This window comes from Carya illinoinensis, chromosome 16 (genome assembly GCF_018687715.1).
Source record: "Carya illinoinensis cultivar Pawnee chromosome 16, C.illinoinensisPawnee_v1, whole genome shotgun sequence".
In the NCBI taxonomy this organism is placed as follows: Eukaryota; Viridiplantae; Streptophyta; class Magnoliopsida; order Fagales; family Juglandaceae; genus Carya; species Carya illinoinensis.
In genome coordinates this window covers 28,834,431-28,856,198 of record NC_056767.1, presented here as the reverse complement: position 1 = coordinate 28,856,198, position 21,768 = coordinate 28,834,431, and the positions used below count along the sequence as shown (strand labels likewise).

The following is a 21,768-nucleotide window of genomic DNA, read 5'->3' as shown; positions in this document are numbered from 1 at the left end:
AAGGTTTTGTGTTGCTTATCTTGCTTTACAGTTTGGAACTATGATCCAAGCAAGGATTCTGTGCTTTAAGTGAGCGAAAAAGACTACGAGAGTTGCAGTACTTCGAGTCTTATAGCAGTATACAAAGATGGGAACACCAAGGTGAAGCTTTATAGATCAGGCCATTCTATTTTATCAGTGGAACTGAAGGCCACTGTGAGAATGGCCAAAAATTGGCCACCGTAGTGTTGTCAGTAAGGCGTCGATTCTCCGATGTATCACTAGCACCTTCTCCGATGGAATCGGAAGACCCTACGATGGCTCCAACAAGTGATGGTACGAGGCTGAGGGGTGGTTTGGTGGTTTTGGGGGTTGTGGCATTACTGTTGGTGTTGTTCTGAGGAGGAAATGATGATATATGTTTGTAGTAGTTATGGTAATGAGTGGGATTGATTCAATTCATTGCAAGTAAAGTGATTTACTGAAGGAACCATATTTGTTTTGTTATTTTTATGATTTTTGTAATATTCTTTTGAGGTTACGATAATAAATTGAGATTTTAATGATGTAGTATAGATCCTTTACGTTGTGCTTAATAATGCCTTGCTAAAATCGTTGATACATTTTCATATATCATGCAATACTAGAATATGCAACATGAAAAAGTACTAGGTTATATAAATCAATAATGCTAGATTCTTGTCCTGCACACCTACTTTAAAAATTAAGAAATGATAATTACAGTTGTGAGTATGCAAGCGTTGTGCAATCACTTTGAAAATTGTGAATAAATATAAGACTCATATGAAAAGAAATTATTCTATTGATAATAGACCTCACTCTTTTTCAAAATGACTCCACAACTGTATATAGTATTATTCACTTTTTTCAAAGTGATTGTACGGCATTTGTATAATATTTTTTTTACAAGAGTAAATGATTTGTTTACTTTTATAAAAAAATCTGTACAATTTAAACTATACAAATCATAAAAAGGGGGATCACAAAAAATGAAACTCGTAAACTAGCTAGATGGACTGTAGATCTAGAAGAATTTTGCAATTTGTTGCATAATAAAAAAACCATATCAATTTTTGAAGTTCACTTGTAAAATTTAGTATCAAACATTTCTCATGTATCATTCAAAGTAAAGTAGTAATCATTCCTGAGAAATGCTTGACTATAAAAATAACTGCATTTATCTTTTTGAGAGAAATGTAGTTCATAAAAATAAATATAAAAAACCGTTTGATATATGTTATATATATAATACTAAGATTGTAAACCATGTTTATTGCAAGTTTTTCCTTTCAAGTATTTCCGTTCATAGACCTATTGTGAATAGAGATAGTTTCATCTCATCTCAAAATTTATTATCTCATTTCATTCCTAAAAATCATTCAAATATAAATATTTTTCAATTTTCATTACTCAATTTTTTCATCTTATCATTACTTAATCATTAGAGTTTTTCCAAACTTTAAAAAAAAAAACATAAAAAAAATTTAGTTTTTTCAATCCTCAAAACAAAACTAATATTAAAAAATTATATCATAATAATATTTTCACTTCATTTTACTACTATTTACAATCAATTCAGTAGTATTCACAAAACACTTCTTATTTTTGTTTCATACACATAGCATCGTTCTATGAAGAAACGTCGTAAGATTTGTATGTAAAGCACGCAAAGGCTCCCTCCCATAATCAATTTCAGACAGTTTTCTTCCACGCTCTGACTGAAATTCTGGAAGTTATTTCCAAGCCCCAATCTCAACTAGCGTGCACAGAGAGAGAGAGAGAGAGAGAGAGAGATAGAGAGAGAGAGAGAGAGAGAGAGAGAGAGAGAGAGAGAGAGAATCTCTGGAAACTCACGAAGATTGACACCAGCTTGGATGCAGAGTTCAACTACTGCTGGAATTCGAGGAATTGAGAATCTCTCCTCATTAGGAATACGCTTTCCTAGGCGGTCATAGAGGTGGAAGGCTTCCACTGATAAGACTATGTCGTCCACAGTTGCACTTGTCCATGCATGAAGGCCCTTGCGGACGTTAGCATTTTGGCCCCTACAAGATCTGAATGGATGCCCAACGTGTCCCACACGAATTTCATTGCAGCAGCTGCAAAAGCATTCAAGACAGAAGTCACAAAATTTATTCATCAAGACAGATTTAGGTCCATATAAATTTTGGCTAGTTTTTAGTTTTAGTCTGTTAATTTGATACTTCCATTTATCCCCATTAAGAAAACAGGAAAAAAAAAAAAAACAGAGAAAGTGCTTGTTGTTGGGAGCTGTTTTGGCCCAGAAACGAATCTAAATAAAGGAGGGACGAAATTTAACGTGGTTCGGCAACTGCCTACGTCCACAGAAGCTGTAATTTCACTATGAAAATATTTTTACAGAAACTCTCTCTCACCCACTCTCTGTTTCTCTCTTCTGTCTCTCCCACTCTCTGTCTGCACGCTACACTTTCGCTGCACACTACTCTTCACTTAAGCTCTCCTATTTATAGGAGAGCATATCAGAACTATGCAGCAACTTGCTGCATGATTTTAGGAAGAGGTGGGGAGGTGCCTAACAAAAGCACCGAACGGTGCCTTCGGTGCCTAACATGCCAAAATAGTAAACGGTGGCACCGTTTACTTCTTTGTCTCCATCTGCAACAATCTCCCACTTGGAGACAAATGAGTCTACATATCTTCATAGCAATTATCACAGCAACTTCAAATCATGCCTTTAAGTACGGAGGCCAACTGAAGCTATACACAGCTTCAGTTTGTCAGCAGTAACTACTTTTGTAAACATGTCTGCTGGGTTTTCTGCTCCTCGAATCTTCTCAAGTATCAGCTGTCCACTATCGAGAAGAGATCGGATAAAATGGTATCGCAACTGTATGTGTTTTGTTCTGGAATGAAAGGCTGGATTCTTTGCAAGAAAAATAGCACTCTGACTATCACTGTGCAGAATGCCTTTTTCATTCTTCTTTCCCAATTCCTCCAAGAATGACTGCAACCAAACCATTTCCTTCCCTGCTTCAGTTATAGCAACGTATTCCGCTTCTGTAGTTGAGAGAGCAACAATCTTCTGTAACTTAGAAGCCCACGATACAGCTGTACCACCCAGCGTATACACAAATCCAGTAGTACTTTTCCTGCTGTCAACGTCACCTGCTAAATCAGCATCTACATATCCCTGTAGTTTTAAACCTGCTTTTGTAAAGCATAATGACGTATCTGAAGAGCCTTGTAGATATCTCAAAATCCACTTAACTGCTTCCCAATGCTGCTTTCCTGGATTACTCATGTACCTGCTCACAGCTCCCACTGCTTGTGCAATATCTGGCCTTGTACAGACCATGGCGTACATAAGACTACCAATAGCAGATGCATAGGGTATTCTGTCCATGCATTCTTGCTCTTCCTCCGTCTTTGGCGACTGATCCTTAGTTAGTCGAAAGTGACTAGCTAAAGGTGTGCTCACTGGTTTCGCCTTGTCCATGTTAAACCTTTTGAGCACCTTCTTTACATACTCCTCCTGGGAGAGCTTGAGAGTATCATTAGACCTGTCTCTAATAATTCTCATACCAAGGATTTGTTTTGCAGCACCCAAATCCTTCATCTCAAATTGCTTTGACAACTGCTTCTTCAGTTTATTGATCTCCTCGATGCTTGACCCTGCAACGAGCATATCATCCACATACAACAGTAGGATAATATAAGAGTTGTCAAAGTTCTTCATATAGCAACAATGGTCAGCCTGCAGTCTTGTAAATCCATTACTGCACATGAAGTTGTCAAACTTCCGGTACCATTGTCGTGGAGCTTGTTTTAGGCCATACAAGCTCTTCTTCAGTTTGCAAACTAGATTCTCTTTTCCCTTCACTGAGAATCCTTGTGGCTGGTGCATATAAATGTCTTCCTCCAAATCACCATGAAGGAATGCAGTCTTCACATCTAACTGCTCAAGATGTAGATTCTCTGCAGCCACAATTGCCAACACTAGCCTGATCGTAGTCAATTTTACAACTGGGGAGAAAATGTCTGTGTAGTCGACACCTTCTTTTTGTTGAAACCCCTTCACGACCATTCTGGCTTTGTAGCGCTTGCTACCATTGTGCTCTTCTTTAATTCTGTACACCCATTTATTGTGCAAAGCCTTCTTGCCTTTTGGAAGCTTAGTTAGCTCCCATGTCTGATTTGACATCAGTGACTCCATCTCATCTTGCATGGCTTTCTCCCACTTGATCGAATCTTCATTTTGTAGAGCTTCATCATAACTTTCCGGTTCACCACTATCTGTTAGCAAGATGTAGTATAGAGATGGTGAGAACCGCTGTGGTGGCCTGATCGTCCTTGAAGATCTTCGAATAACAGTGAGTGGTGTACGTTGTTCGATCTGTGGATCATCATTCTCTTGATCCTCGTTCTGATCAGTGTTGACTCGAGTAACATCAAAGTCAACAACCTCAGGTTTCTTTGGCTGCTCCTCAGGTTCAGCTTGTGACCTAGCTTTGTACAGAATCTGCTCATTGAAAATCACATTTCTACTTCTGATGATTTTGCGATTTTTATCATCCCAAAATCGATAGCCAAATTCTTCATCACCATAACCGATGAAAAAACATTTTCTAGATTTGGCTTCTAACTTGTTACGATCAGAAGAATCTATGTGAACATATGATAAACAGCCAAAAACTTTCAAATGGGAAAGATTTACCTTCTTTCCGCTCCAGACTTCCTCTGGTAGATCGAACTTTAAGGGAACTGAAGGTCCCCGATTAATCAAATAGGCTGCAGTGTTAACTGCATCAGCCCAAAAACATTCAGGCAATCCTGAATTCAGCCTCATGCTTCTGGCACGTTCGTTGAGAGTTCTGTTCATGCGTTCAGCTACGCCATTCTGCTGCGGTGTCCCGGGAATAGTCTTCTGAAATCTAATCCCATTTGCAGCACAGAATTCTTTGAACCCTCCGTCGATGTACTCTCCTCCATTGTCTGACCTCAGACATTTTAACTTCAAGCCTGTTTCATTTTCAACCATGGCTTTCCATTTCTTGAAAGTGTCAAATGTATCAGATTTATTTTTCAAAAAATAAACCCATACTTTCCTGCTTGAGTCATCAATAAATGAAACATAGTACCGCGATCCTCCAAGAGAAGCGACTGGGGATGGCCCCCACAAATCTGTGTGCACCAACTCCAACTTTGTAGATTTTGGAGTTCTACCATTTTTCAGGAAACTAACTTTTTTCTGTTTCCCAAAAATGCAACCTTCACACATGTCGAAATCAGTTGATTCCAACTTTGGTAACTTCCCCTTGGATAATAGAATTTTCATTCCTTTCTCACTCATGTGACCAAGCCTTTGATGCCATAGGTTGGCATTTGCATCAGCAATTGCAATAGTATCTCTAATACTTGAAGTCATGTATAGAGTACCTGTTTTTGTGCCTCGAGCTACTACCATAGCTCCTTTTGTTATCTTCCATGTGCCACCGGTAAATAGTACCGAATGCCCATCAGCATCAAGTTGTCCTACAGAAATCAGGTTCCTCATGAGTTTGGGAACATGTCGCACCTTCTGTAGCAACCATGCACTTCCATTGGGCAGATTGATTGGTACATCTCCCATGCCTTCGATTTCCAACGCTTCTCCATCTGCTAAGTACACCTTCCCGAAATCACCAGTGACATAATTCTGCATGATTTCTTTGTGTGCTGTAGTGTGGAACGAGGCTCCTGAATCTAACACCCAAGATTCAATTTGGTTGTCGACTGAAAGGAGTAAGGCATCTCGGAGCTCTTCTGTTGTGGCATTAACAGAGTCATGCTCATTCTTCTTCTTTGCTTCTTTGCAATTATTTTTGAAGTGGCCAATCTTGCCACAATTCCAGCACTGTACTTGTTTTCCGGACCTTGATTTACTTCTGCCTCTTCGGGACTTCGATCTGCCCCGATTTGAACTTCTACTAGCTCCTCTACCTCTCGTCTCGAGATTTAAGGCAGAACTGGAAGTTGATGCTTCTCCTGTATCTCTTCTGCGAACTTCCTCGCTAAGAATATGGTCCCGGATTTCTTGATACTTCATCTTTGTTTTGCCATAAGAATTGCTAATAGCTGTTCTCATGGCCTCCCAGCTTTTTGGCAATTGAGCCAGAGCAATTAGTGCACGTACTTCATCATCAAATTCAATCCCCACTGAAGCTAATTGATTGATGATGGTGTTGAACTCATTCAGATGTTGAATAACTGGAGTTCCTTCTGCCATTCTCAAGTAGAATAGCTTGTACATCAGATGCACTTTGTTATTGGCTGATGGCTGCTCGTACATATCCGATAGAGCTTTCATCAAATCCGCCGTGGTCTTCTCCTTTCCCACATTGTGTGCAACTGATCTTGACAGTGTTAGTCTAATGACTCCCAACACTTGTCTATCAAGGAGACTCCAATCTTCATTGCTCATGTCATCTGGCTTTCTTCCTAGGAGTGGAAGATGTAGTTTCTTCCCATAGAGATAGTCTTCTATCTGCATTCTCCAGTAGCCAAAGTCTGTACCGTCAAATTTCTCGATACCAGCACCTTTAGCTTCTTCTCCAGCCATGAGTTCAAATTTAAACAAAGATCACCGCTGCGTCCGAAACACTCGAATTAGCTGGAAACGAGTCCGGAATGATCCAAATAGTTTGTCAGCACTATTTGATCGTCGCGATGGAACTCCAACTGGCGTGATCTAGCCCAAATTGATCTGCAACACGTGGATGGTTCAGATCCAATATACTGACGCCGAATATCAAAATTTTGACCGTACGGATGAGTCCGGAATGATCCAAATAGTTGGAAAGCACTATTTGATCGTCGAAATTGGACTCCGAATGGCTTAGATCTAGCCAAAAACAGATCTGAAAAAACGGACGGCCTTGATCTGTCTGGCGCGTGAGATGCACGCGCTGTACAGTGAGCGTGGTGAAGCACGTGGCGCGTGGGATGCACGCGCTGTACAGTGCGCGTGGCGCGTGATACGCACGCGCTACAGTGCTGTGCGCGTGGGGAGAGTGAGGCGCGTGTGCAACACGCGCAGAACCTCTGTAGGGCGCGTGGGGGCGCGTGAAGCGCGTGTCCGTCACGCGTCTTCAACCTCTGGCGCGCGTGGGGGCGCGTGAGCGCGTGTGTTGCACGCGTCTTCAACCTCTGGAGCGCGTGGTGCGCGTGGATTTGCAGCAGATGCACGCGCCGATCTTCTAGGGGCGCGTGTAGCCTCGTCCGACCTCCGTTTTCGATTCCGTTTGCGGCAACGGATTCGTCTCGGCGCGAGGAACACCGTGGAGTTGTCAAAAATTGATTTTGAACAACTTGAATTTTCGGACAGATTGAACCGGTGCTCTGATACCAGTTGTTGGGAGCTGTTTTGGCCCAGAAACGAATCTAAATAAAGGAGGGACGAAATTTAACGTGGTTCGGCAACTGCCTACGTCCACAGAAGCTGTAATTTCACTATGAAAATATTTTTACAGAAACTCTCTCTCACCCACTCTCTGTTTCTCTCTTCTGTCTCTCCCACTCTCTGTCTGCACGCTACACTTTCGCTGCACACTACTCTTCACTTAAGCTCTCCTATTTATAGGAGAGCATATCAGAACTATGCAGCAACTTGCTGCATGATTTTAGGAAGAGGTGGGGAGGTGCCTAACAAAAGCACCGAACGGTGCCTTCGGTGCCTAACATGCCAAAATAGTAAACGGTGGCACCGTTTACTTCTTTGTCTCCATCTGCAACACTTGTTTCAGGCCAAATGTTCCAAGTGGAGTCACCAACACCGAAACCAAAAGATACTGGCAAGGATTAACTTTAGTAGTAAGCCACTTGATCGATTTGTGTACTCCATCAAGACCAGAGTCATCAACCTAGTGTTAAATGTTATTTCAATTCCATTTTCTTCACTTGGAACTCTCAAAGACTTACAAAAATGCAACTCAAGAACCAAGAAGTTGCATGCTCTGATCATAAAGACCCAACTATTATGCCCCATTTCATCCAACTAGAATAATCTAATTCTATACCATCAGACAGATATTTCTGCAGTTTGTAACTTGTTCAATAAAAAGTCCTGCCATGGTTCAAAAATACTTGAAGAGAGGAAATTACTAGCTCTTCATGTGAGGTGCACAAAAGCAGAGGTTCTGATCAAGACCAATGACCGAGAGATAAAAAGTTGGGATTGGATTCCATTTCAGAGTAGTGAAGTTGCAGCAGCTTATCTAAAACTGCAACTTGTTGACGAGTGAATAGCGTGTTCCACAAGAAATGCAAGCCAGATTTGATTGTGCAGAATGCAGTGTTTTCCAGTCATGGTGGATACTGTGGATATTGGGTAAAGGGATTCAATTTCTAAAGTTTGAACATCCCCACATCAAAATCACACAAATTAGAAACAACACAATGCACACATATACCAAATTTTCTACAGGTGCAATACCAATTCATACTCTATAACAAATAGTTTTTATCTTGTGGGGCCATACTTTTGCCTCTGTAGTCCTCATAAAGGCAAGTAATCAAAGCTCAATCCAAATCTGCTGAGCCTTAAAGAAAATATCTCTGGCATATCCCTGTCCTTATTGTCAACTATGTTAATTTGTTTTCTTTTTCTTCAATGAAATTATCTCTTGAAAGAAAAAAAGGCTCAACAAAAGAATATCGTTTATGCTCATTAGTAAAATCATTTGACAACTAACAACTATGATTAACAAGGATGGATGGAAGGACGACACCAATAACAAGCCAAACTTTCATGGATGATATCATGAAAGTTAAACTTTATGGACCAAATTGACAACAAATTCAAACTGACGGGAATCAAAATGTATTCTAGCCTTTAAACAATAAGTTTGAGCTCCACCAATGCTCTGACAAACAATAACTTTTGCTAGGTTGCTTAGATAACAGTATAATTGTTGTTCACGTAGAGTAAGATGTTCCCCGGTTAACAACAATTAGAAGACTTGCTCATATGAAGTAATCTCATGCAATGACAGTCAGTTTAAAAACCAAGCAAAGATACCTAAGTTTGTCTCACATAACTAAGTGGGATGTTTATCAATATGTTGTTGCATCACCGTGTACACAATTATCATGCAGGATAGATATTAATCATGAATGCATGCAACAGGTTAGTTTGACAAATGATGTGCAGCGCCCCACGAATTTGACTTTCCCTGCTTTAACAAATATTGATCTCACTTTTTTTTCCATAAGCTCCCCATGACTCGAATTTTGTTATCAGCAAAGGATAATCAGGAGGAATGGATTACCTGCAAGCATGCACACGCACAACCTTTAAGAGTTTCTTGAGATTGTTAATCAATGTTATCCTTGCATTGAACACATCATAAGCGAGTGGTACAAGGCTCTTCACAAGTAGCCCATTCTTTGGGGGTGGGGCAGGTTTTTTAGGCCGGCCTTTACTGTTTTTAAATCTCTCCCTGGCAGCCCGCCTCAGCTCCAATACGGGTGTTGGAAAAGGCTTTTTCTCCTTCCTTGAATAATAGCGAGGAAAATCGGCATTTTGAGGAAGTTCACTTGTGATGACCAATGCATATGATTGGTTGCAACTTCAGTGTTGGATTTGTAGAATTTAATGGTAGTATGATTTTACTGCTACTACGCTGCAAAAGAATGAAAGTGGAGACATGAAGAATAAACACTAGATAGGAAGTTCCTCAGAACTACATCTATTAGAATCGAAGCAGTTTCACACGGGCTAGATTTTCAAGCTCAGTTACAGTAACTGGAGACACTTCAACGTTTGATTCTGGTTACTCAAGAAACACACTCATAATCAAAATTGTTTAGTTACAAACTTTTAACAGAAATCAGTCATTGTTATTGTAGACCCTGAATATATCAGGAACTTTCCTTCGATTGATTCAAATAGAAGCCCAGTGTCAGCCAGCAAATTCGATATCGAACAAGTTTTCATTTCTCGATCGGTTCAAAATCTAACTGAACTAGTTATGCGGTTTGCCAGACACCCACAATGTTATTCACCCAATAGAATTTATTCCAAGATACAAGCAGTCTCACCAATAACAATATATCAATACACTATCTTAATTCCATGAAACTCAAACATATTTCCCATATTTCCAGTCAAGTGTCATACCCAACAAACTTGAGCTGTGGGATTTCAGAGAGGGGCATACCTGGAAAGAACGGAGCGAGGCGAGACCGTCTGGGTGTCGGTCAAGCTTCAGGATTTCGGGATGATTCCTCTGGAAGGAAACTTTAAATGGGTCTACTCTGGGTGTTCGAAGGATTCCTTTATCTCGCAAAAAAGCGATGGGACCATGCGAAAAGGGGTTAGAAGAAGCACAGTCCATCATCCCTCAAACCAGAAGAAAAGCTCTATGCCCCTCAAAGAAACTCTTCAGGGTAGAACAACACCTTGGAAGAGTGGTAATTGGAGTTCTATCTGCTGAATATATCAGAGAATTAGGGAAAACTGGTCTCATTATTCAAAAGTAAAAATATACTTGCAAGTACAATTGTGTATTAATCTATACACTAATATAATGTAATTGGTCAAAAAGTAGATTTTATTGAAAACAGTGTTAATTTAAATTTTAAATATGAATAAATTAGTATTGTTACACAGATTAGTAAATAATTGTGCTTGTATACAACAAAACTCTATTTAAAAATAAAAAAATAAAAAAATTATAGGGAGAAAAATACTCAATTACGATGATAGATGGATTACGTGGAGACGGGATTACGGTGGGTACGGGGTGAACTGAGTCGAGCGATAGATGGATGGACGAGATTCTAATCTTATTGATAACCTTTATTTATGACGGTGAAATACCGTATACAAAGGGAACGATTACAATGAGATCTCAAAACAAGCTCATAAAGAAAATGAAATGAGAAAATTAATAAAATAAGATTATAAAGGATCCATAAATGAATAATAAATTAGAGACAAGGTCAAAAGCTAGAGAGCATGCAAGCCACGCATATGCTTAGGCAATTGAACTAGAGAAGAAAAACTAGAGAAGTAAACTAGTTTTGTTCCTTGTAATCCAAATCTCCCAAAGAATTAGAGACTTCCGAAGGCTACCAAGATTATGAAATTGGTCCGAGCCTCTAGAGGCAAGCCACCATTGAGTGACTTGATTCCTCAAATTATCAAGGGTGGTGAAAATTGAAACAAAAAATAGAAAAAAAAAAATTGGTGCCAAACTCGTTTAGAGATGACACAGTCTACAAAGACATGGTTAGCAGTCTCTAAAAAGCCCTCAGAGCAACAAGAATATTTGGAATCCAAAAAGATATTAGAGTGTTGGGTCTAATCATCTAGAAGAATGCCATTATGTCATAATTTCCAAACGAAAATAGAAACCTTGATAGGGAGAACATGATTCCATATATATAAGGACCAAATGAGAAAAATGAGTAGTGATCCCTAAAAAGGTTCCAAGCATATTTATAACTAAAGTTTCCATCATTGGTGTGTTTCCAAACTCTCGAATCAAGGCCCAACTTAATTCTCACCAGATAAATACAAACCTCCTGAAGGAGAGCATGGTCACCAAGGGCCATAAGCTTTTCAATGTTCCAACCTATGGAAGAGCACATGTCTTTAAGAAGGTTAGGGTTAGAGATATTGAAACCTTTTTGGGCCAAAGAACCTTTCCCTGCCCAGTCATCATGCCAAAAATTTAGGGTGCCTTCCCTAATTTTCCATTGCCTTTCCTAATAAATAATAGGCAGATAGTTGCAAACAATTTTCCAAGAGTTAGAGTGGAAAGATTTAGCCTTAATGAGACCTAAAGAGTGAACTTTATTCATGTGTTTTTGGGAAAAGAGTTTCGCCCAGATGGAATTAGAAGACAGAAATCTCCAAGCCAATTTACAATGAAGAGCATTGATAACATCATAAAGGTTCATGATACCAAGACCACCTTCAGAAATTGGATGACAAATACGATTTTGTGAGATCCATTTCTACTTAGAATGACCATCGAAGTCACCCCAAAAGAATTTAGCAAAAGATCTATAAATGGAATCAATGACTCTTTTGGGAGACTAGGAACATAGAGGATATGGATCGAAATGAAGGATAAGACCGATTTAATCAAAGTTTACCACCAATGGATAAAAGATGTCATTTCCAACTAGCTATCTTCTTATAAATCTTGGCGAGGATGTTGTCGTAAGTAGACAAAGGAATTTTTTTGTAAGAGAGGGGGCCCCTAGGTAAGTAGTAGGGAAGACACCCCCATGAAAGCTCATAGTAGACTCAACAATGAGTATTTTGGAACGACAAACGTTCTTGGATAGTAAGAAAATACTCTTGGATTGATTGATCTTTTGACCAGACATGCATTCATGATAGAAGATGAATTTCATAAGAGTGCTGAGACTATTTTTGGAGCCATTAGTAAAGATCAAACTATCACCAACAAGCAAAATATGAGAAATCGAGGTACAACCATGAGGGATGGCGTAGGAAGAAATCTGGCCATCTGCCATAAACTTGCGGAGACCTCTACTCAAAGGCTCTTCACTGAAAATGAAAAGTAAGGGAGATAAAGGTTCACATTATCTTAGACTCCAGCTTGAAGTAGAATATCTAAAATGAGTACCATTTAAACAAATAGAGAAAGTATTATTGGAGAAGCAATTATGAAGATGGGAGATAACACCCTTGTTAAAATCGAAAAAGGTAAGAACACTAGTGAGATAATGCCAATTGACTCTGTTAAAGGCTTTGGCCATGTCGACCTTAAGCATGACATTATTAGCATAGACTTTTCTGGGTAAACCATGAGTGAGTTCTTGAGCCAAAGTAATACTATCAATGATGATTCTACCTTCAATAAAAACACCTTGTTGCACCGAGATTTTTAATAGTTCAGAGATTTTTTTTTATTAGATTAACATTAACATATATATATTTTAGATATTTTTATAAATTCTTATAAAAAATTCTTATAAATTATTATTATTTTTTTATCATTTTATCATCTTTTTCTCTAATATTATATTAAATAATTGAAAAATAATTAATTATCTATTATTTATCATTTAATTATTTCATATCACATCAAGAACAATTAAATGATAACGATTAAGAGAAAAACATGTAATTAAAAATAATTAATTTGATATAAAAGATAATATATTTTCAATTTTATAAAATCCACTCATCCTATTGTTTTTTTTTTTTTAACCACAACTAACTTTTCATGCCAAGACGAACAATCAATTTATTAATAAGAAACACTACTTTGCCGCTCGAAGTATACCACCCAAGTGTACTACTCGTCATTTTAATTTATGTTTTAAATTTATTTTTACTTAATGATTAAGGAAGTGATTTTAATTGTATTAGTATACTTTTTTAAAAATATTTAAATATATTAAAAAATATTAAAAGAAAAATTAAAAAAAAAATTAAAATATACTAACGATAACAATGAGCGGTGCTAATCAGACGGCATGTAGCACTGCTCTTTTTTAATACATATATATAGAGTATAGAGGATTTGAAATAAAATTATTTACATCATTTTGAGACTGGTAATGAATAATCCTTAAAATCTTGAGCCGTTTCGTAGAACTCATTTCTAAACAACTTAGATTATGGAGTCTGCACAGCCCCCATCTTTTGCTTGGGCCCAATAGAGGCTATACCACTCCCAGTAAATAAGTTTTATTAAAAATAATAATATGTTTATAATTATTTTAAAAATAATTATTGGAAGTGTTCTCTCGCATATTCTTCTTCGGATCATTCTAGATTTTTAAAGGAGAAATAATTTAACAATAAATAAATTTTATATAAATAAATTCATAAATTTATGTAGATTGATATCGTAATTATAATATAAAGTTACTTTTATTATAAAATAAATCTAACATATTGTATGAAACCATATTAGTTTGAAAAATTATTTTTGTGAAATCTCTTACAACTGTAGCACTTATCTTTTTAAAAATAAGTATATGGCATTGTCGGGGTGGGATGAGCAGTACAATGCCATAAAAACTTAAGTGTGTCTTCTCTAACATTAATTAATTTTAGAGAAGTACTCCAACCATAAAGAAATTATACAAAAATAATCCTATAAATTGATGTCGTTTTATATGATTCGTCAGATCTACTTTACAATAAAAATAACTTTACAATCTAACGAACCATAACAAATTAAATCAGTTTATGATATTATTTTTATATAATTCCTTTGTGGCTAGAGTATTTCTCTTAATTTTAAGTAGCCAATGTCTTTTGGAGGTGAAACAAAGTGCAAGAAACCATATGGAAATTATAGATTGTTAGATATTATCATATTGGTGCTTTTGGCAAGCTTTGCATCACTATTTACTTCATCCCATTCCTCTTAGGAAATAACGAAATCGATCAAAGTTTTCATTTTTCAAAAACCAAACTGAAATAGTCATGTGGTTTCCCGCAGAATTTATTCAACATAAAGAGCACATTCACCATGTTTTAAAAGCCAAAATGAATTGATTGGATTGAAAAAACCAGATCTAAATAAAATAACAACAACGATCTTAACTTTTGAGTGGGCAAAGTTTGCCTTCATGTTGAAGATATAATTTTTGACTCCGAGACTTCTTATGGTACTACCTGTTGACAAGATTTTGGGTATACTTATTAGGGGTGGGCAGTGGGGCCCCGCACCCTGCTACCCCGCCTCCGTTCGCCCCGCCCCCGCATGGCGGAGCGGGCAACACAGCCCCGCATGGGCGGGGGCGGGGGACCTCGCTCCGCATCTAGTCCCCCTAGCGGGGGCGGGGAGGGCCCAACCCTGCCCCGCATTTCCCCCGCCCCGCCCCCTACATATATATATATATTATATATAAAAACATAAATATTTATATATATACAAAAGCATAAATATATGTTTATATATATAAATATAAATATATCTTTATATTTTACAATGTGTATATATAAATATATATATTACAATTTGTTAAATTTATTTACAAAGTATGCATTAGCAAATTTAAAAACTATATAGTTTAAAACTACTACACTACAACTTACATAAAATATGCACTAGCAAATTTAAAAACTACATAATTTTTAAATTATAGTCATATTTACAAAATTTAAATTTATAATTTGGATCTAAAAATATATTTTTGATCACTTTTAGATCTATAAATAATTTTTAAATATAAAAAAAGTAGTAGTTTTTTAAAATGAAAATGAAGCGGGGCGGGGCGGGTATTCGCTTCGCACCCCGCCTAGCGGGGCTGGGTACCCCGCCCCAGGGATTCGGGGGTGGGGGACGGATGGGAAAACCCCACCCCCGCACCATGCGGGGCGGGGTGCGGGGAGGGGGCTACCCCGCACTGTATGGTGCGGGTAGCACCCCTAATACTTATAAGGAAAGAACAATCATTTCTTATTGAATCTGTTTTATAAAATGAGTTAGGCACATGAATTTTTTCATGATATCATAATCTACCACAGGACGAATAGGAGCCTACACTATTTATCCCGTGACAAGGATCATGAAAAATATCGGACTGTAAATGAGGGAGGATATTGAGAAATAATCTCATATTGTCTGTGAACAAGGTTTTAGACATGTTTATAAGGAATGAACAACTCTATCTTGTAAAACCAATTTAAGAGCGAATGGAGGTTCACACTACTTACCTCATGACAAGAACTAGAAAAAATGCTGACCTACATGTGAGGGAGGGTGTTGACGAATAATCCCACTTGCCTGTGGACAAGAGCTTGAACATGTTTATAAGAAATGAGCAACATTCTCATGAATTTCTTCAGACCTTCATGGTTTGTATATCTAGTCCCCAAACCAAACAATGTCGATAATATTTTTCACAATAAGACTGCAATAGTATTAATTTACACATAAGGAAGATTGAAGTTTGAAGACAAAGTAATTCTAGATACAGTTAAAGATTATGTAAGCGCTGCACATTCTTTTTGAAAAAGAATGATGTTTACAATTAAAAAATTAATTTTTTTTAAGTATGCAAGGGCATTTCTTCTTAGCTCAATGTGTCAGAATACATTTTGGATTGAACTACGGCTTGTAATCAGAAAATCTATCTACTTTTTTGTACCAAGATAGTTACTACAACTGCTGATCATATTGGTAAAACAATGCCTTGCAGCATGACAAACTACATACGAGCAATCCTTTCTTTCTTTTCAAAACTGGCTCTATTTCCTTTAAGCTCACTCTGCCGCTTGCCATTTGGTCCTTTCTAATCCTATGCCCTACACCATTTGGTCCTTGCTCTGCCTTGGGGGTGAACTTTAATTATTTGTGATTATGTAGCTTCAAGTATGCCAATGCATTTAACTGATTGGGCCAGAATTTCAGAGGAAGAGTCCCTTCCAGATGCTTGAATTTGAGAAAATAGACTACTCCACACACACAAACATATGCTTGAATAATCTTGATACGTTTTTTTATCTTTTGTTTATTGTCTGCATATCCTTATTGCGGGAGCATACACGATAATGGAGTATAGGAAGGACCCTACAAATTAAGGCAACTTTGGGCTATCATGATCTCGAGTGTTGCAACTTCAGCCACTTATAATAATATTCAGAGAATCGGAGCTGTTTTTCTAATCATTATTCTATGAATTTTGGCAACTAGTAGAGCACTCGTCAAAGAGTTTGTGCTGGAATTTGTCATTAATGCAGAAGATTTGGTTTTATTGCAACAAACGATCTTCAATCTTGAAATGTTTCGATGTAGCATATATAAAGCATTCTGCAATGTAATTAAATGCAGTGTAGTCCAACTTCAATCATGCAGTGCAGTTAAATACAGGCTAATTCATTGTTAATGTAGGGAATATGTACACCTACAGGCTACATATATATCTATATATCTATATGTATGACTCAAAGGAGTTCTTGTAGGGGAAAAAAAGACCAACAAAAACAGAGGAGCTTGTGTTGGGTTCTGGCAATTTTGAGCTCATAACGTGGGGAAAAAAGACCAGCTCCAAACAATTACGTTTCATTTGATTTCAAATCTCATATACTATTGACCAGAAGGAAATAACTTTTTCAGGGATAACTGAAAACATGTGACGCAGACGAACTGTAACTCTCCAACCTCTTGACCCAGGCATGGTATATAAGCTATTGGATGATTTTATTAAAAAAAATAAAAATAAAAAGCACATCTTTTGTTTGTCTATATGAATGTGTATATGCATGTCTATAGGCTAGAGGGTAATATCATGATGAAAGAATAAAAGGTAAAAAATCATATGCTTCTGCAGAGTCTTTCATAAAAAGGTAATATCATCTTTTGTTGGTTTAATTTTTAGAATCTTTCCACTAACTCCTTTCAATAAGCTTTTAAGTTTAAAGAAACTTTTTAGCTTTTACAGAGAGTGGCTCTTTTCCTTGGCTCCATTGTCGATTCTCTTCTATTAATTTATATAACTTCTGCTTTGCTTTATGCTTTATGCTTGATACTCATTGCTTTATGCTCCAATAAGCTTAAAACTTTCCTTGGTACTCATTGCTTTATGCTTTCTTTTCTGATAATGCCATTTGTGACTTTTTTGGAGTTTCTTAAAAGTCCCTGGATATATTAAACATGAGCTTTGCAGATTTCACACACTAAAAATGCTTAGTATGGTATAGGAGAGAATGAAAAGTTTATGAGAAGGGCAAAAGAGGACAGTCATGCTACTATTTATGTTGCTTAATTGATAAATAATCTACTAATAATCATACCAGGAAGATCTGAAATTTTAACTAACTTTCATTCTTGGCGATGTTATGCAGCTTATATAAGATCTGAAGATTTAAACAAAAACAATTTTGCATTTTGCATTTTTCTTTATGTTTAGAGGATGATCATAAACAATTTTTTTTTTTTTTTTGCAGCACTATTAGCATTATGAATGTTTATAGTCTCTCTCTCTCTCTCTCTCTCTCTCTCTCTCTCTCTCTCTCTCTCTCTCTCTCTCTCTCTCTCTCTCTCTCTCTCTCTCACATTAGTAAGAAAAAAAAATTAAGTGTAGGGTCATGGTGGTCCAAGGTCTGCATGCATCCATTCAATTAATACAAGATGGAATAAAGAGGTATAAGAATGTTTCCCACAGATGATCAGTTAGAGGCGATACATCTTCACCAGATTGTGCATGCCAGCTACTATGGGAACATTCATTATAAACATGTACTATGGCTATTGTGGAACATCTTTAATCTCTGTTGTCTTTATGAATTTTTCTCCCAAAATTTTACTAGAGCATGCCTTAACTAATCAGTAGTTGTTTTGTAGAAAGGCCCAGCCGGCTCTGTAAATGTTAGTGAATTGACTCTGTGTTAGAATTGGATAATCTAATACAAAGAGTAATACATACAACATTAAATGTTCATGTGAGTCTTGATCTGATATGATACCATTTGCCAATTTATGTGTCATGTGTCACTCTACCTAGTATAGTACTCCTGGATATGATATATACCATTTGCCATTTTATCATATAGATCTGCTAAAAAATTGTGCAAGACATAGATATGGGTGCAAGTTAATAAACAAGAAAAATACCCTAAAATCATTATAGCATGAGTCTCTGGAATCTACATAGAAAATAGAACTTTTAAAGGGAGATGATATATAAATAAAAAATAAAATGGTAAGTTAGAGCAGCACATCTTTGATGCTTAATTCCCTCTATCGATTTTACAATTCCACTTGCTTGTTTCATTTGAGTTATTTGATTTGGTAATGATATTAAAATGGCACTTTCGTCCCTGTAAGGGGTGGATGGATGAGGTCAATTCCTCAAATAAACTAGATCCCTTCAAGGATCCAGTAGTCCAGCTACTTGAAAAAATCTATTTCCTTGTCATATATCTTTGATTTGCTTTTATCAATATCTGTTGTATTACTTCTTAGTACTTGCACTGTAAACTTCCTCTAATAACCTTTTCTATTCATAATCATGTACAGATGGAGAGGTCAATCCTTATTAATAACAAGCAGAATGGTCACGTTTCTGATCATTCTAATTAATTAATAAATTCACATTAATGCTTTATAGTTAATACTTGCTTTCTTATGCTACAAGTTTTGCAGCAGCTTAGGAAAAAATCTTTGAAGCATGCTAAATTAACAGAAGACCAAGAAGCATGAAAAAACAGAAGACCAAGCTTCATAGTTTATTGTTGTGTATTGGAGTTTGATTAAATCAATGTGTGTCTTGTAATGATCTTAGCAAATTAGTTCAAACAATGTAATATGTAGTGGAGGCCCATTTAATCTCATGAATCATGGGGGAAATAATGTAACTGAAAAGAACTTTTTGTGGGAAATGGACGTCGTTGATATATTTTGGCTTCACTCACAGTCCTAATATTTGTTGAAACTTGCTCTGCCTTGGACTTATTTTCTCAATGCTGTGTCTAGTGCTCAAAGCCCTTTAGAAGTCCTCAGGCACTATCCAGTTTATAAATTTCAGTTCTTACCATAATTCGGTACAGAACTTCACTTATAGACCATGACGTGATTTATAACAAACAACAAATACTCTTTGTACAACTCTATCTCTGATTTATAGTGTGGTATTGTTAATTATCTCTGATGTATTTGTACAACTCTATTTCTTATTAGCTCAATGTGTCAGAATATGGTCCAAACTATTTTCTAGTCTCAATATACATTTTGGATTGAACTACGGCTTGTAATCAGAAATCTATGTAGGTGCCATCAATTTGCTGAACTGTGTTCTGATGTCTGGTATGGCGGATTGCGTTTGTTCTAATTCTGCATTTTTGTGCAAAGATGGTTACTATAACTGCTATCAGATTGGTGAAACAATGCCTTGCAACATTTGGTCCTTTCTAATCCTATGCCCTATACCATTTGGTCCTTGCTCTGCCTTGCTTATTGCTTATTTGTGGAAAAAGCATATGTGGCTTCAGGAAAAGTATGCATACGCGTTTGTTAAAAATTGATTAGTTTCTCGGCAATTTCTTTCGGTTCCTTTTCTTGAATTGTTCACAAGAAAAATTCAGTTGAAGGCGTTTAATGATTGTCTTGTGGAAAATAAGCTCGTCTTGTGTGGAAAAATATGCCTGCCCTCACTCTTTGCATCCTTTGAGTAGGAATTGGTCTACAGATAGCCGATCGAGTGTTTCTCTGCAATGAGATTATGAAGTTTGAATTTGAATAATTTATTATTATTTTCTAGTACCCCATCTTTTCATTAGTGAATTTGTTTGAAGTTATCTCTGTCAGTGGATGAAACATTCATAGAATTTCTTAGCATCTTGTGTAACATTCATAGAATTTTTTGGCAACTTACAAGAGAGATGAGTTTCTTGACAACTTACTCTCTGTAACTCTCTCATAATAGTACTTATGCGATTCTATAACAATAAATTAAGCTATAATTATAAGATTTTCAACCGGTGGATTATCCAATTCAGTAAGCAATTGAAGTGAACTTCTTTATAGCTGAACAGGGGGTTCTTTTTATATATTTAACAACAGATATCATGTTTGAGTACTGTTCTCTTCAAAGCCAGTAAAAGAGGGACCTTCTGTGGGCAAAGCCAGCCATTGGGATATTTTGGCTTCATTCACTGCTCTGATATTTGTCCAGATGAGCTACAAATGTTAGCTAGCTGCTGCAGTTGATGAAATAAGTAAGCTTCTAATATTGATTTTAATGGCCACTTAGTGGAGCAGTGGTAGCCAAAAAAAAAACTCGAATGTATTGCATTTTAGTTCATAAGTTCATTACAGAGGAGAATGTTTGATTAGTTGTGATTTTAATTATTGGGTGTAAACTTACTCTGCCTTGGAGTTACTTTCTTAATGCCCTTTCAAAGTCCTCAGGCGCTTGTCCACTTGATAAACTTCAGTCCTTTCCATAATGTGGTACAGAACTTCACTTATAGATGATATGTGATTTATAACAAAATCAAACAAACGACAAATACTCTTTGCAAAACTGTGTTTCTGACTAAAGCAAGTATGCTAGGGAATTTCTTCTTAGCTCAGTGTGTCAGAATACATTTTGGATTGAACTACGGCTTGTAATCAGAAATCATCTACTTTTCTGTGCCAAGATAGTTACTACAACTGCTGATACAGATTGGTAAAACAATGCCTTGCAGCATGACAAACTACATACGAGCAATTCTTTCTTTCTTTCTTTTAAAAACCTGCTCTATTTCCTAATTTACCTCTTCATCATTTTCAAAGCTCAAGCTGATCAATTTCCATTGTAACAGAAGGTTAAGAGTTCATTTGTTCAAACACAGACACTTGTATACTAATATTATATCAGGAGCACTATCCTCTTTTTGGCAAATTCGTAATATGCTTGATAGTGCAGCTCCAACCTACGCCATGAATTTCAGTTATACATTAGTCATAACAGATGACCACAATGGACGCAAATCAAGCAATCAAAACACTCGAACTCCTTGCTGTTTGAAGAGTAACTACCTTATCATCAATAGGATCTAACTTTGTGAGCAAGATCCCATCTCAGTCTTGGACTAGCTGAAGTCGAAAGGTCCACTAATTTCTGTATACAAAACAAGCGTAGCTTAAATAACTCGATAAATAAAGGTCCCAACAATAGACGACAATCCTAAATCTAAAAGTCATACCTGATTGAATTTTGAAAGTTGATCAACGGCATCATTTCCAACAAACAAGACGAGAACAGGATTGTTAAGGTAAATAAGCTTTGACAGTGCCCTCATCAACGGTTCATTATCTTGAA

The 21,768-nt window shown here is 36.8% G+C and overlaps 2 protein-coding genes across 6 annotated transcripts in view; both read right to left on the bottom strand.

Annotated features, from left to right (window-relative positions):
* Nucleotides 1-1,517: 1,517 nt before the first annotated feature.
* LOC122299009 (APO protein 2, chloroplastic-like) lies at nucleotides 1,518-10,355 on the bottom strand. The gene is made up of 4 exons (XM_043108847.1): nucleotides 10,179-10,355; nucleotides 9,759-9,787; nucleotides 9,288-9,587; nucleotides 1,518-2,099 (listed from the first exon to the last, which is right to left on the bottom strand). Exons 1-4 carry the CDS (start codon nucleotides 10,353-10,355, stop codon nucleotides 1,757-1,759), a joined length of 849 nt encoding a protein of 282 aa, XP_042964781.1. The 3' UTR covers nucleotides 1,518-1,756.
* Nucleotides 10,356-20,976: 10,621 nt separating this feature from the next.
* LOC122299724 (disease resistance protein RPV1-like) overlaps nucleotides 20,977-21,768 on the bottom strand; it is a 92,889-nt gene continuing 92,097 nt past the window's right edge. For all 5 annotated transcript variants that reach the window (XR_006239742.1, XM_043110147.1, XM_043110144.1 and 2 more), the window contains 3 exons: nucleotides 21,653-21,762; nucleotides 21,486-21,567; nucleotides 20,977-21,379 (listed from right to left, as the gene is read on the bottom strand). The gene's annotated coding sequence lies outside the window, so the exon portion shown is untranslated. The remainder of the gene's footprint in view (nucleotides 21,380-21,485; nucleotides 21,568-21,652; nucleotides 21,763-21,768) is intronic.

Excerpts from the sequence above, each read along its gene's own strand:
- LOC122299009 (XM_043108847.1), bottom strand. The coding sequence starts at position 10,355 with ATGGACTGTGCTTCTTCTAACCCCTTTTCGCATGGTCCCATCGCTTTT. Across the intron at positions 9,788-10,178 it reads CCTCGCTCCGTTCTTTCCAG|AATCAAACGTTGAAGTGTCT; the intron begins GTATGCCCCTCT and ends TTGAGTAACCAG. Across the intron at positions 9,588-9,758 it reads TTGAAGTGTCTCCAGTTACT|TTGCAACCAATCATATGCAT; the intron begins GTAACTGAGCTT and ends CCAACACTGAAG.